This window comes from Cnephaeus nilssonii (assembly GCF_951640355.1).
Source record: "Cnephaeus nilssonii genome assembly, chromosome: 4".
In the NCBI taxonomy this organism is placed as follows: domain Eukaryota; kingdom Metazoa; phylum Chordata; class Mammalia; order Chiroptera; family Vespertilionidae; genus Cnephaeus; species Cnephaeus nilssonii.
Genome location: NC_137075.1, coordinates 76,747,010 through 76,762,950, shown reverse-complemented (window position 1 = coordinate 76,762,950; position 15,941 = coordinate 76,747,010). Strand labels below are relative to the sequence as shown.

Genomic DNA, 15,941 nt, shown 5'->3' with positions numbered 1-15,941 from the left:
ACTGCGTGCGTTAGGACAGAGGGACCTTTGGAGACGGACGATGAGTGAGTTTGGGCTCCTTTGTGTGTTGCTTTGCCTGGTGTGTCATAAGCATGGAAAGACAAGAACACATGATCCTTTATAGATGGCAGACTAGTATGTGCTTTTGGAATGGAGGGGCAGCAGTTTCTCCGGAATGAATAGAAACTCAGTGTTTAGATTTGTTTGTTTGGAATGGGGAATAGTTGATCGTCTTCGGGACCCTCTGGTCTCCGAGTGTCCGCCCCGGCCAACTGGTGACAGTAAATAAGAGGGTCTCCTACCCCTTCGTTGTTCCTGGGCAAAGTGCCGCCTAACCAGGTGAGGCCACCTGCTTCGGTGCTCTGACGTGAAAAAAAACAACACACACACACACACACAAAACAAAAACAACACGGGCCGGCGTCGCAGTTTCCTTCCGCAGGAAACTGAAAAAGAGGGCTTCGCTCCCGGAAAGGGTGTTGGCATTCCAATTCCCCTCCCGCTCGCCTCGGGCACCTCGACCGCCCGGGGTGCGTCGCCAACCTTCCCGCTGCGCCTGCCGTTCTCCGAGGGAGGACGCGAGGGAGGGATGGCCCTGCAGAAAGGCAGCTCTGGGGAGAGAGAAAGAAGGTTCCCTTCCTGCGAGACCCACCCGGGGCCACCCGGGGCCGGCAAGGCCGCGGCGGGGCCAGCGTTTCCCGGGCTGTGGGCTGAGGGTCCGCCGGCCATCCTAGCCTCTGGCCGCCGCGCGCCCCTCACTCCGGCGGCTCTCCCGGGCAGATTTTCTCTTCTTTTCCTTTTGTTTTGTTTCAGTTCCAGCCGATCAGAATCCTTGGCCTGGAGGACAGCGCCCTCTCTCCTCCAGACGCTCCTGCGGCGGGCCTGCGTCTCCCCTCCCGTCTCCGCTGACCTCTCAGAGCCGCGTTCTCGCCTCCGCCCTCCCCCGCCCTGTCCCCTCCTCCCTCGCGCCCCAATAACAGCCCGGGGGGGGGACAGGCCGAGAGAGCGGCGGGGTCCGAAGCCTGCTCAAGTCCGGACCCCGGGGCCGGGCTGGCCGGGACGCGGACCGCGGGCGGCAGGGCTGGGCGGAGCCGTCCCCGGCGCAGACGCGGCCCCGGAGAGCCCCAGCGCGGCCCCCAGGAGGGATTCCTGGTGCGGGCGACCGGGCGTGGGGTGAGGCCTGGCGGCCCCGGGCCCGGCACAGCCCGCTGGGGGCGGGGCCGCGTGCACGCGGCGGGGCGAGCTCACCCCGACTCTGGCGCCGCGAGTTGGCCTCGCGCGCGCACCTGGCACGGCGACGCACCCGGGACCACAGGATGGACCTGCGAAAGGTGGTCCCGGGCTTGCATGCGGGGGGATAGGTGGGGGCGGCGGGCGGACTGCAGGAGAGGCCCGGGAACCTCGTAAGGCCTTGCGCAGCCCCCAAAGCGCCCCTCGCGGTGCGGCTGCCGGGAAGCCTCACCCTGCCGGCCTCCCGGAGCGCTGCGCCCAGCACAGCGGCGGCTTTGGGGACGTGGTCACAAAGCCCACGCTCAGGCGGGGCGGCCAGACGTGCGGAGAGGCATGGGTGAGTGGGCACCTTCCCAGCACCGTCCACCCAGGGCGTCCTTCCCCGCAGCTCAGGGGCTGGTGCTTCAGACAAATGCCGCGTGGCCCAGTCGGATGCAGAGGCAGCCAAGCTTCTGTCCGCGAAAAACCTGGATGGATCCTTTAGAACCCAGACAATGGACTCGAGTGGGAATGGAAAACATTCCCCCATAGCGTGGATTTGCCTCGACAGAGGCACAGGCCTGAAGTGTTCCCACCCACCCGCAACCCCAACCCCAACCCCAACCCCAACCCCAACCCCTCCCGGCTGCCTCGGAGCTACAGGGGGAGTTCGCCTCCAGCTGACCCGACCGCGGAGCTCAGGCGGCTCCCAGAAACTCACTAATCGAGTCACAAACCGCCCGCCGCCCCTAACAAAGCGATCCATCCCGTCAGCTCCTCGCCCAATTTGTCTGAAGCACTTTCTTCTTCCGCAATGCAGAAGCATTATCTGGTTTTTAAAAGTATCCGCGGCAGAAGCGTGGCAATTACCCTGGGCTCGGGTTACGCTAAGTGGCGTTAGTCTGAGAAATGCAACAACACAAACGCCGCGAGCGTGCCGATCGCCTCGCCGCGGGGCCTGCACCACGGGGAGGAAGGAAGCGAGAAGATTGCGGCCGGCCGGGGCGAGGGGGGCGCGGCGCAAGTTCCCGCTCGGAGTCCCCTCTCCCGGAGGCAAGAGCAGAAAGGAGTGCTGGGCCTTTGTCCCTAAAGGTCGGGCAAGAAGTGGTCCCATCCAGATACCACCCGGCGTTGGGTCAGGAACCAGTTGGGAGCATCAGGCACCGCGGGGTAACTCGGTGACAATTACACTGTCTTTGGGGAGGGTGGGTGGCTCTGGGAGAAACTAACCCCAAAGAGGAGCCGGCTCGGAGGAATGGGGAGAGGCCTAGGGTCTGGGAGCCCCGGCGGGCGGGCGGACGCCTCGGGGTTGGAACCCGAGAGAACTGGAGAGGCCGAGAGACCACGAGGCCTCTCTGCACCGAGGGAGGAGGTGGGGGGAAGTGCGCTAAGAATCTTCATCTCGGTCCGCTGGCCTGGGATTGGGCCTGGAAAATGGGGCGGACAAAAAAGAGAGGAGCGAAAGACGTTCGGGTGCGGGCGCTGGCCGCGTGGGCGCCTCGCTCTCCCCAGCCGCCCAGCCCGCAGCGGTAGCCAAGCTGTGCGTGTGTCTCTCTCTCCTCCTGCTCGAAGCAGCCCCCACATCTTGAAGTAATCAGCAGCAGAGAAGGGACTCGTCCCCCTGGCATCTCAGGTTAAAGAAGGAGGTCCAGGAAAATGTGGTAGAGCCATTACAAGAAACCCGAGCCGCAGTCATCAGGGACTCCAATTGCCATCGCATTAGGATTGATTAGAGACCAGCAGTACCGTAATGACCCGGAAAGAGGGGCAGCCGGGGATTATTAATATCAGAATGTGGCGCGGTGGGGGCGGGAGGGAGGGCAGGAGGGAGGGAAGAGCAAAGTGGGGAGGGAGACGTTTTAAGTTACTAGGATTTATATGTAAGTGCAGGCTTACCTGAAGAAACCGGATAGTCAGTGAATCACGAAAGCAATAAATCTAATTGCATCTAAAATTTCATGAAGCCTGATTTTTTTTGGGGGGGAGGAAGGGGGCGGGCAGTAAAACCATCATGAAAACTAGGTTAACATCTTAGTTTTTATAAACACGCAGTTATATAAACTTATTGCAAAAATCCAAGTGCAGAGATGAGGAGGGTTTTGGATCTTTCCTTACCAACAGGCCTCTGAAGAAAAGATTTGGGGAGTGCATTTTTGGGTCACTTTGGGTCTTCCCTCCAGGGCTATGGGGCAATGGAATGGGCATTTTTGCAGAGTCTGCAAAGGAGCAATAAACCAAATTTTAATTGAAACAGTGATACCTGAGTAGTGGTTTTTGGTTTTTGTTTTGTTTGAGAAACCAATGATCAGGATCCCTAAGAGATGTAGAGAAGAGAGTGGTTTGTCTCCTTCCTCGGACTATGAGCCAAAACAAATCAGCCCCTGATGGTCTGGGCTGCGACGCAGCTCACTGGATAATTAACTCCATCTTTCCAGTCCACCCTAACTGTTTATTTAGTGTCACCCTGCATTACTGTCACTAGCACTTTCCTCTGAACAGGAGGAGCTGCAGGCTTTCACCTCCCAAAAGGAAATTCTTCTTAGCTTAGACAGATGCGGTATTCAGGATGTACATTAGTTAAGGAAAAAAAAAAAACCTGATTGGAAACTCAATGGAAGATAAGAGTATCTTTCTGTAAACTTGCCTTAAGGCAACACTAATAAAGAGAAGGGGGCAAGAGTGTCTTAAATTCTTAAAAAATGGATTCTTACAACACTCTCTTTCGCTTTCCAGAAAGGTGTTTGGCATCTGATGATATTGGGTGGCATCTTCAGGCTCAAATCAGGCAGGTTGGCCAGTCCCTGGGCCTGAGGCTCCTCAGAGCGTGGCTGCAGTGTCCCCCCAGGTGGCCAACCCATTTTCTTCCGCTCTACAACCAGGCGCCCCCACCTTTGGACGGGGCCACCACTCAGTGTGTGTGTGTGTGTGGGGGGGGGGGGGTGTCCCTGGACTGAGCCCACACCCCAGCCCAGACTTCAAAGACACCTTGGTGCAGGACATCAGCATGGTGTCTGTGTAACCTCACAGTGCCTGATCCCGGGCTGAAAGAGACCGCGCAGGGCCCAGAGCCACACGGAAGGGAGGAGAAAGCAGAGAGAGAAATAGAGAAACAGGAAGAGGAGAGGCACTGTGTGTGTGTGTGTGTGTGTGTGTGTGTGTGTGTGTGTGTGTGTGAGAGAGAGAGAGAGAGAGAGACAGAGAGAGAGAGAGACAGAGAGAGAGAGAGAGAGAGAGAGAGAGAGACAGAGAAGGGAAGAGAAATGGAGAGAAGAGAAATTGAAAGAGAATTAAAAATGAGAAAGGTTCACACACAATGAACGAGCTTCCTCTTCCAGATGGGAAAGAGAGACTTAGATAGATAGACAGACAGACAGACAGGTAGAGCAGACGTGGGTACACACATGGAGGGGATAACTCCTCCAAATATGCGACCCGCCCCTCCCGCTCAGCTCTGTTCCCCCACAATCGAAGTGCTCTCGGGCGGTGTCTCTGCCTGTCTTTCTCTCTCCTTTCCCTGACCCCGGTACAATGTGGAGACTATTTTCACGGGCCGCACCGGCGGCAGGGATTTTAGCAGCTAGCGGGGCTCGCAGCTGTTTGTCCAGGTGTGGGCGGGGAGCAGCGGTCCCGCGTCTGGGGCTGGCGCTGAGTTTTCGCACCACGGAAGCTGGAGGCTCTGCTCCCGCGCTCCCCGCTTCCAGGAGAAAACTCCCTTCCTCCCTCCCTCCGTACATACATAAATATATTAGGGAACAGACAAATCTCCATTGTTCAGAAATAAGCCGAGGAGGCCGGCCGGCTCCCCTCGGCCCGGCCTAGCGCGGCTGGAAGACAGGGAGGGAGGCGGGGACCGTGCGGATCCGGTGTCACGTTGCAGATTCCCACTAAAGATAACGAAACGTGATCTATTTTTCAGAACAGCAAGTGGATGGGAAAGAACCTTGACAACACAAAACTCATTTACTAATGGACTGGTTTTGGGTTTCTCTTCTCCGCGTGCGCAAATCGCCCTGCCCGAGCTCTCGGCCTATTCAGACCCTGCCGGGAGCCGCGTCCCCCAGGAGGCAGGTGGGCGGCTGCGCCGGCGCCGCGCCGGTCGGCCGGAGCCCGAAGTCCCCAGGGTAGACGGTACCCGAGTTTCCGAACGAGCAGAGGGAAAAGATGAATGTTGTCACTTCAGCCAGGGTTTGAGGAGTCTCCTTCGACAACGCCAATGTGCTGAAGACACCCCTCCGACGCCCTTCCCTTCCAAATATCTGTAGTTAGAGCAGGATCCCCGCTGTTCTCCATGGCGAAGGAATTCCAAGAAAGCAACTCGCTCCAAGCCAGAAGGGAAACAAGTGGGTCCCAGCCAGAGGTTTTTGAACCAAGGCCTCATGTCACCACAGCTAGGAACTCCAGCAGCAAATAGTGCCTCCGCTTTGGCCTTTCCCTGGACGAGTGGTGCGCACCCGGCCGGCGGCCGTTACCTGCAGAGTGGAGGCACACAAGAGCGGAAACCGGGAGTCAGGCGCCCCTCTCCAGCGTGTTCCCCTGGGGAGCCACGATGCGACTAGGGCAGCAGCTAGAATTGCTCGTTCCCTTTAAATCTCCGACGCATCTCTGTTTTTCCTGTGATTTGCATTGACAGCAAAGGTTTTAAGTTACTAGAACAACTCAAACCTTTCTGTGTGCGATTTAAAATGGATCATTTGGTTTATGTGGTTTGTAAATTCATGGCATTTTACCTCTTTTAGTGGTTTTCAGTGAAAGGTTCCATTTTGGGAAACCTTATATATCCGAGCCAATAATTAACATTTATAACAATTGGTTCCCCTAACCAAGGGATCGAAATAGCAGGTAGGCTCCGTAGTACAAAGCGAATAGCGCTTTTCCTTTCTTTCTAGTTACGCGATCTATTGGACTAAACGCCAGGAGAAAGGCTGGCCCGCCGGCCGGCCTCTGAGATTGAGCACCACTTCTCATCAAGCCTGGTGCCCGCTGCAATCAGGGCATCCACGCTGTCGTCTTCCCAGTTTGTCACCAAAGTCTAGTACGTCCTGACTCCTTTTGAAGAGAGATGAAAAGAAGTGGGCAGGGAGGTCTGGAGGAAGCTGGGGAGGGAGGGGAGTGGTCATATTGATGTCTAATTGCCATCTCTCTGCCCCCTGTCATCCCCTGTAAATTTATACCTGCCCTTATTTGTCCAAGCTATGCCTCATTTCCTTATACAAAATTGTTAATTATAAAGTACACCCCATACTCATCCTTTGTCTTTTAAGAGACCCCCGCATTCCCTCCCCCCTCCCCCCCCACACACATTGTAATTCTGCACACTTGCTCCAGACTTTGGGGTATTTAACTGAGTTTTAGAGCTGAGTTTAAACCTCCGTTCCGGTCCTCTCACAGCTGCCATGTCAATAAGAACTGTTCCAAGTAGAGACATTCCTTCTGGCAGGACACTGCAGCTTCTTAAGACTTCATCTGAAACATCAGGAGTACTAAAATAAGACTGTGAGGGAAAATTACCAGACACATGGGCTTGGGTTAGCCATGCCAGGCTTCCAGTTTAGAAAGTAAGTCATTGGGTACACCATACGGTAGAGGCTCTTTTGAAATAATATGCATCCATTAAATGCACTTAAAAATAATTCTAAAGGTAATGAAATATCAGCATCTGTTTCCAAGGTCTAATTGCATGGGATACTGCAGAGCTTCAAGGATGCAAAAAGCATTGTGCGGGGAGTTCAGCGGAGAAGTAGCTTCTCTCTTTTTGGAATCTCTGGAGAGGCAGCCAAGGAGGTGGAAACCCTTCATGAGTTCAAAATGTGCATTACAGGGTACCCTGGACTGGGTGCATTCTTTTATAATCATATAAATAATACAAGGGGAAACCCACACAGCGCTTCTCCGTCTCCCACTTACGTGTCACTATGCAAAGGGTTCTGTAGAGCGGAGCTTTGGCTGGTGGAATCAAAAAGTTTAAAGAGCCTCAGTCAGTTCTTTGCATTCACTAAGAGGGTGCATTTAAATCAAAAGCATTTTTGAAGTGTACTTACAATTCTGTTTTGAACTTATCTAATCAGAGATAAGTATAGTCATAAAGTCACTCTCTTTCCACCATTTGGCTCCCCTTATCTCCACAGCATTGTTCTTATCTTCTGCCAGTCTCAGCTACTGACAATAGATTATCTTTGTTTAGAGACGCTAATTGTTTTCAAAATCTTTTTAGTAATTGCTCTGGAACAAGGTGTGCAAATGAGGCTTAAGATAATTACAGCTTCATTTGTTTGTGCAGTTTTACTAAGCATTCCCCACACATCCACAAAATAACAGATGATGGGACTGAAATTGCAGGACATCTCTCATTCCCTGGCAGTAAAAACAGGCCAGCACTGCAATCTACACACACACACACACACACACACACACACACACACACACACACACACCCCTCTTCAATCTTCTAGGAGCTGCTATCCTCCTCGCTTTGAGGGAAGTGTCTCTCTCAGTGCAGGGCAAGGATTATGTTACAATCGGACGGCTATTGGAGCCGGACCAGTTTTATTTAATTTACACCCCATCCAGCGGCTTTCATAAGAGGTTCCCAAAGCATTTTTGCTAACAGCAAGTAAAGCTTCTGGGCATTCCGCAGTAGCAGAGGTGGCCTTGGGAGACGCAGCCGCGCGGATGGGGAAACTGAGTCCAGAAGCTTGAAGGCTTTAACCATAGAACATTAATCAAATCGCAAATGAATCCTCTGAATCTTTCTCTGCTCTGCAGCTATGCTCTAAACAGCTCTTCGCGTGGTCCCACATAGTCTCGGGCTTCCGACGACGAGGGAAGCGCCGTCCTGCTGGGAGTACACTTGCGCTTTGGAGCGTGGTGGGGGCGAGGGGCGGAAGAAGGGAGGAGGAAATTAGGTTTGGCTTCTGGAGCTGAAGCCAGCTCGGAGAGAAGCCACTCCTCAGCGGCTGCAGCCCAGAGCTCTAGGCTGCTCTTGTATTATTTACCCCGTCCCATAAGCTATTCATCAATCCATTATTTATTCATCCCAACATTAAGGTAATTAAATATGAGCTCACCGGGAAAGGGCACGGGGTATGGAGGGAGAGGAGGAGAATTAGAAGGTCTGGAGTCATTGATTTGCGCAGAGATGTGCGCGGCTGCCCTTAGGTGACACTGCAGAGGGGGCTCACATTGCCGGGTCCTGACGCGATCACCCACCCCACTCCCCCTCCCGCTCCCCGGCAGCACGGCTCCCTCCTCCCCCCCGCCCTCCACCTCGCTTCCCACCTCTCCGGGTCCTTCTGCTCTCACCACTCCCAATCCCCCACTCCACAGCCTCGCCCTCCCTGCACAGGGCGGCGCGGCCTCCCAGCCTGGCCCGGCGGCGCGCGGGCTGGCCGGACGCGGATAGGCGCCTTCCGCAGCCAATCAGCGCGCTGGGGACGCTGCGCGCTTTAAGGCAGCTGCCGGGAGAACAGAAACCAAGTTCCCCGGCAACGAGCAGCATCCACCCGGCGGAAGGCTGGAGCCAGCTGGGCCCGAAAGGCTGCGGAGTGAGCTGGCCTCTCGGTGTCCTGCGCGCGCCCCACTCCTCGTCCAGCTCTTTTTCTGGGTTCGCCCATCCCCAAATCTCGACTTAATTTTTTTTCGGCTAGGGAAAGCCTAGGAAGGGGGTTAGGAGCAGCCGCGCCCCCCTCCCTGCGGCCGCCGCCCCCTGCGTTTTCGGCTCCGTTCCCTGCCGCGTGCGCCCCGGACCGTGCGCCCCGGCAGGCCCCAGCCATGTCGATGCTGCCGTCGTTCGGCTTTACGCAGGAGCAAGTGGCGTGCGTGTGCGAGGTTCTGCAGCAAGGTGGGAACCTGGAGCGCCTGGGCAGGTTCCTGTGGTCGCTGCCCGCCTGCGACCACCTGCACAAGAACGAGAGCGTGCTCAAGGCCAAGGCCGTGGTCGCCTTCCACCGCGGGAACTTCCGCGAGCTCTACAAGATCTTGGAGAGCCACCAGTTCTCGCCTCACAACCACCCCAAGCTGCAGCAACTGTGGTTGAAAGCGCACTACGTGGAGGCCGAGAAGCTGCGCGGCCGGCCCCTCGGTGCCGTGGGCAAATATCGGGTGCGCCGAAAATTCCCGCTGCCGCGCACCATCTGGGACGGCGAGGAGACCAGCTACTGCTTCAAGGAGAAGTCGCGGGGTGTGCTGCGGGAGTGGTATGCGCACAACCCCTACCCCTCGCCGCGCGAGAAGCGGGAGCTGGCCGAGGCCACCGGCCTCACCACCACGCAGGTCAGCAATTGGTTTAAGAACCGGAGGCAGAGAGACCGGGCCGCCGAGGCCAAGGAAAGGTACGCGATGTGCTTCCCGCTGCCCGGGCGACCTCGGGATGCCTTCCATTCCCCTCCGCCCCTCCCCACCCCCGCAGGCACTCGCCACCGCGTCCTCCCCGCCTGCTGGAACCCGTCCGCCGGGCGGCGCCCGGGCCGCCTCAGCCCTGCCGCGAAAGTTCATGAACTCTGAGATCGCTCGCTAGGGATGGATGGGGACGGGTTGGATTTGAGCGCCCGCGCGTGGGCTTCTTGGGGCGTGAGTGTCGAGAACTATTGGCGCTAAGTTTCTCATGCCTCCCTGACTGGTTGGGGCGAGGTGTGTGTGTGTGTGGGGGGGGGGGTGTGGAGAGGGTGTTTCTAGATCCACTAGAAGGGGAGTGTGGATGGCTAACGCCAGGGAAGGGATTCGGTAGGGGCGGAGGGTCGCGAACCTCTCTCCTCTTCCCGGAGGGATGGAGCGGGCCTGAGACTTCAGCTCTGCCCCCGCCGCCGCCCGGGGCTTTACTGGCGCTCTCCTGCCGGCCTTTTGGGCGAGAGGTCGCCGTTTCCTTCGCACTGGCCTTACTAAGGGAGGAGTCTCCCAAAATCCCAGGAAAAGAGAGCTTTGGGAGAGGTGGCGCTCGTGGACTCCCCGGCGCCCCAAGCCCAGAAAGGATCGCTCCTCTCCGGGCTCCCTCGCGCGCGCCCCGCGCCCGGGCCCGTCCGTCGGGCAGTCCGCGCCGCCGCCCCGGACCAGGAAGGGGTCTCCAGTCGCAGGCTGCTCTGGCCTCGGAGCTCAGAAGGCAGTGTTTAACAAACCTGCCTCTGCACCCCCGGCCACCGGGCCCCGTCCCTCCGCTCGCAGTAGCTTCCGACTGAGATTCGAGATTCGGAAGAGCGTGCGGGTGGCGGCGACCGCGGGGAGAGCGCTCCGGGGAATCCGACGAGTTTGGGGGGAAACCTGAGCGCAGGGCCAGTTGGATTTTCTTTGTTCGCTTATGAGTTTGGGGGGGGGGGCGAAGGTGTCGCCCCCGCTTTCCACTCTGGATACGTTCAGCTGAAATGGGCTTTCTGGGAGAGAGACTGTAAGAGAAGGGGAGAGAGAGGGGAGGCAGGTTGGCTCTTGGGGTGGGCAGGACCAGCGAGCACTCAGGAGGCAGAAGCGCCGAGGGCTTCCAAATCTTGAAGTTTCCAGGCACCCATCGCCCCGACTGACACCCGGCACCCCGCACCCGCGCGCCGGCTGTGGCAGCGTGGAGACGTTTCCCTAGCGGGGCAGGGTGCGCCGGTGTGGCTGTCCGCGGGGAGTGTGAGAGGGCGGCGAGAAGAGCGAAGGCCTGAGCGACAGGGGGACAGGGACCGCAGGGTTCCAGTTAGACTTCAGTTACAAAGCGGAGGCCTACAGGCCAGGCCGGAGGGCCCAGTACCTGATGACACGGGACACTGGCTGCGCTCCCTGTGCTTGCTCGGGTCACTGGGCCGCTCTGGACACCCCTTCCCGTGACCTGTCCTGCGTCTCAGAAGGCAGGGGCCAGGGGAACGCGGCGTTTAATTGTTTCCTCGGATGGGAGCAGGGCAATGGACTTGGTTCACCCCAAACGTGTGTGCATTGGGCACTGTTTACCCCTTGATAATTTTCTTCATCACCAACATCCATTTGTCGGAGGATTGTCACACTTCCAAATGGGGTGCTTGTTGATAGGTGTTTAAAAATAATTGTTTGAACAAAAATTTTAAGATAATGTGTGTTTCACATAAGCCCTGCCGCTCTGGCTTTCTGAAATCTGGGGGAGGAAGGGACCGGCTCCCCAAGTCTCCAGTCTCCTCAGTCTCTTAAACTTTCCCCAGGACCCGTGGGGATGGGTGGCAGAGCAGGGCTCCTCCATTTGGGTCTATGACTGATTGCACAATGGCCCTTTCCTCCTTCCAGCTCCCCTCCCTCCCTCTCACACTTTTTTTTTTTTTTAACCATATGGTGTTGTCCTCTATTTCTTAGGGAGAACACCGAAAACAATAACTCCTCCTCCAACAAGCAGAACCAACTCTCTCCTCTGGAAGGGGGCAAGCCGCTCATGTCCAGCTCAGAAGAAGAATTCTCACCTCCCCAAAGTCCAGACCAGAACTCGGTCCTTCTGCTGCAGGGCAATATGGGCCACGCCAGGAGCTCAAACTATTCTCTCCCGGGCTTAACGGCCTCCCAGCCCGGCCACGGCCTGCCAGCCCACCAGCACCAGCTCCAGGACTCCTTGCTGGGCCCTCTCACCTCCAGTCTGGTGGACTTGGGGTCCTAAGTGGGGCGGGACTGGGGCCTGGAACCAGCGACTAGGGACACTTGTAAATAGAATTCAGGAACATTTTTGCAGCTTGTTTCTGGGGTTCTTTGTGCATAAAGGAACGGTGGACTTTCACAAATATCTTTTTAAAACTCAAAACCAACAGTGATCTCAAACTTAGTCACCTCCTTCTCTCCAACTCTTTCCACTTTTGCATTTCCCCTCTCAGTGCAGAAATCAGGAAAAAGAAAAAAAAAAAAAAACCCAAACAAACAAAAGCATCCAGTCACCCAGTCTTAGTTCTAGGCAACCCATCTGCCTGCTTCAGTAGTCTTTTTTTTTTTTTTTCCAATGAATGGGAATTACAAAATCAACTAGATTTTAATTATTTCCTTTTAATTTATTTATGGAAAAATCTTTTGGGAAGAAGAAAAGGAAATGAGAGAGAGAGAGAGAGAGAGAGAGAGAGAGAGAGAGAGAGAGAATAGTCAAAATAGTGAAAACAAGAGCCTCTAGCCCTGGAGGAAATGGTTGCATTCTTAAGGTGAAAAGGACAAATATGATCTTATACCTTTTTTTGATGGGGAAAATTAAGTTTACATTTTTCATATTTAGTGTTAAACTATTTTATGTAGCTTAAAATGAAATAACAGTATTAGGGGGAAAAACAAGTGCCTAAATGTCTTAATGCTCTCTATGGGAGGCAGTTAGAGATAGAAGTGACCATTAGTAGTAATACAACTATTTTTTGTCAAATTTAGTGGGGTTTTTTGGTTGTTCTTTGTTTTCTTGGGTTTTTTTTTTTATGGCAAGCTTTAAAAATGTAACAATGTGAGAAAACAACAAAACCCTCCTGAATGCCATTTCTTTTCATGCCCTCGAAGCGTTCGTATCTGTATCCTACTCCTGTTCAGGGTTGCCCCTGTTCCTAGTTTCTAGCTTGCAACAAATATGGGACAAATCTGGCAATCTGGTATTTGTTACTAAAACAGCATGTGTTTTCAGGTTTCTTTTCTATTGTACCTAAACCTGTCTAAATTAAAACTTAGTAGAACACCAGGAGTACGATTCTGTTTCTCAAAGGTGAGTTGTGTATTGCTGTCATTGCTGCCCCCTATCCCCCCCCCCCCCCCCCCGTTTTAACCGATAGTTTTGTTGCTTTTCTCCTTAATGGTGGTTATGGATTGCAGGGTACCTGAACCAAGAGTGGTGACTGAGTTAATTATATGACAGAAAAAGAGTGAATTTGGCTTTGAGCTATTAATTTATTTTTATTATTTACACAGGCAGTTTTGTTTACCACTAGCTCTACTCCACAGCATTCATTTGTTAACTCAGCTCTTTTGTACTAACAAGTTTATGACCAGACTGTGAAAGTAAAATAATTTATCTGTTTGGGAAAAAAAAAAGAAAAGAAAGGAGGGGGCCTCGAACAAGGAGAGGAACTTGGTGAATTAACCTGCACAAATGGAAAGCAGACCAGCAGCGGGGCAGGCGCTCTGTGCAGTGCTGCCGGGGAGTGTTCAGAGAAATCGCAGTGATCAGGTAGGCTCCATATTAACTTTTGCCGGGGGCAAAAACGATGTATCTCTGTATTTAGCTTTTAAAAATTAGTGAAACAAATGGCATTATTTATTAAAATTCTACTCAGGATAACAGGATTGGCTTGCTTGTGCTTTGTAAAATATTGTTCCCCAGAGAGTCTATTTATTTTCTGACATGACAGTTTCATAATTTTGACTTTTCCCCATCCGTGTCACCATTAATATAGTAATTTCTTATTTTTTTCCCCCTTCCTCTTTCCTATCTTTCCTGTGCTGATCTAGGAAACTGAGGTGGGTTGCGGATGAAGGCCTTATTAGTATGAGGGTATTTTTTTAAAATGTCAAATGGATTTGACGGAGTTCAAGGGAGAAAGGGTCACTGTACTTAGCTGTAGTCACTTTTACTTATAAAGTCATTTTTCCCCTCAGTGACGGACAGATGTGCACACAGCCGCTCAGAGACCATCGTTTGGGTTGGGAGCTCAGGGTCCCAATCTCCCTTGTTAGTGTTTTGGATCATTAAGTTGGTGTTTATTTAAGTCACTAGGGTGTTTATTCTCCAGGTCTTGGGCCGTGGAGAAATGCCACCCTCTGCAGGAGGGGGCTCTCACAGGGGGATCTCCGCACATTCTTCACATTCACTCCCCAAAACAAACACCCCGCACAAAGATAGCTTTCAGTGACCCTGACAGGCTTCAAAGGACGCCGCGGAAATCTCCCTGGAAAAGAAGGAAGGGCCAATTACTTTAATTTCTTACACGCCCTCTCCTCCTCCTCCAACGACTACCCCCCCCCCCACCCTTCTAGCCCTGCTCAGTATAATTTTAGGTTCGTCCAAGTTGTCTCCCTGGGCCCGGGAGCCCACTTCCGGCTCCCTTGGTTGGCGAATCTTGGAAATGTCAGCAGATCTGGCGAGGAGCAGAGCGGGCTGATCCTATAAAAGCCCCTGTGATTACTGCTTGTAAACTCGTTAAAAGGACAATTTTCTGTCACAGTCATAAACTCTTTGTAAAATCCCTGGCACTCGATCCAGAGTGCATATTCCAGATGTGCTTAATAAGAAATTGCACAATACATCCCCTCTGCCACCCTCGCCTCAGTCTGGCTAGACTAGGGAGAAGCAGGAGGAGGTGAGAAAGCGGATTGCTTTGAGTTTTCTTGGCAATCGTTGTAGAGCGATCATGAGGGGGAACCAACTGTGTGTGTGTGTGTGTGTGTGTGTGTGTGTGTGTGTGTGTGTGTGTGTATTTTCCTGGAGGAAATCTTCGAGGACCAGCTGTTGAAGGACTTCCAATTTACCTCCTTGGCGTCGCAGCGTAACTGAATCAAAGCCACTTTCCCTTTCTCCCCCCACAGATTTCATAACCATAGCCAAAAGTAATGAACAACGGCTTATACTTATACGTAAAGTGTTTTTAGGACGAAACCTCACAACCTTTTGCCGAGTGAAATGACAAAAATAACAAAACAGGACCAATACTAGGTCGGTTTGTTTTCTGATGTTTTAAATCTGAACACAGGATGGTCCAGGTCCGGCTGCCTCCTCTTCCTGACCTCCTGGCTGGGAACGAAGCTTCCTCAGCGCTCCGAGGTCAGGGGGCTTGGCCGGCGGTTTCCGCTTGGGGCTCAGCAGGTAGGGACCCCAGAGCCGGAGCGGCCCCGAGAGGCGCAGGCTGGGCGATAGGGCCGCGGGGCCGGGCGTCGCCGGTCTGGAACCTCTTCTCCAGGCGAGGACAGCTCGGCCTCACCCCAGCTGGAGTGGAAGCCTCCAGGAGGAGGCAGTGACGTCGGCACGGATGGGTGAACTGAGTCTGTGGAGCGGTTCTCCCTTCCCCGCGATCTCCCCGGACACAGGGCCCTCGGGCCCCTGGCACTGAACCGCGCGGAGCGGCCTCCCTCTGCTCCCGCGCCCGTGGCTGAAGGGGCTCCACTCTCCCGCCTCCCCGCCCGTAAGACTGTGGTCAAGTGCAGGCAGAGCTCCACGCTGGGGATCCGGAGGCTTCCCCCCGTTTCCGTGGGTCTACGGCTGCGGAAACCTGGGGAGCTTCTGCTGCCCGCACACTCCGGGGGGCATCATCACCGCTCTGCCCGCTCGGGGCGCCGCGAGTGAGACGCAGCTGCTCCCCGCATCACAGCAGCGCCAGCGCGGGGTCTGGGGGCCCGATCCGCTGCGCCCTTGAGAGCGGAGGCTGCAAGGCTGGCCTCGCAGGGCCAGACAGTGGAGGAGGCTTGGCCTGGACTTCGCGGGACCACGCAGGTGCCATTGTCTTGGGCACCCCGGGGGCACCCCCCAGGCCCGAGTCCGGCTCCCTCTCGCAGTGCTGGAGCTGAGGTCCCCGCGAGGCGTGTGAGTGGCGCGGGGCGCGGGGCGCGGGACGGCGGGGTTGGCCCAGGCCGCCGGCTGCTCTCCGCCCAGCTGCCCACGGGGAGGGCGCTCGCCGGCTCTCAGACCCCGCGCGCTGCGCCCAGGGCAGCGGGCTCAGACCTCTGAGCCTGGTCGGGAAGCGGCCTAGGCCCTGCCGCCCGTTCCTCGCTCCCCTTCCTGCTTCCGATCAGGCCCGTCTCCTCTGCCTCCTGCAGCCTCGGCCTCGGCTCTCGGACCTGGGCTTTTCGCCCGCGCCCCTCGC

General features: G+C 55.1%; 1 protein-coding gene across 1 annotated transcript; it reads left to right on the top strand.

Annotated features, from left to right (window-relative positions):
* The first annotated feature begins 8,694 nt into the window (after positions 1 to 8,694).
* SIX1 (SIX homeobox 1) lies at positions 8,695 to 12,070 on the top strand. The gene is made up of 2 exons (XM_079769775.1): positions 8,695 to 9,536; positions 11,494 to 12,070. Exons 1-2 carry the CDS (start codon positions 8,977 to 8,979, stop codon positions 11,786 to 11,788), a joined length of 855 nt encoding a protein of 284 aa, XP_079625901.1. The 5' UTR covers positions 8,695 to 8,976; the 3' UTR covers positions 11,789 to 12,070.
* The last annotated feature ends 3,871 nt before the right edge of the window (positions 12,071 to 15,941 follow it).

Bases quoted from the DNA above. Each gene is read 5' to 3' on its own strand.
- SIX1 (XM_079769775.1), top strand. From the start codon at position 8,977: ATGTCGATGCTGCCGTCGTTCGGCTTTACGCAGGAGCAAGTGGCGTGC. The intron at 9,537-11,493 runs GTACGCGATGTG...TCTATTTCTTAG, and splicing joins GCCGCCGAGGCCAAGGAAAG to GGAGAACACCGAAAACAATA.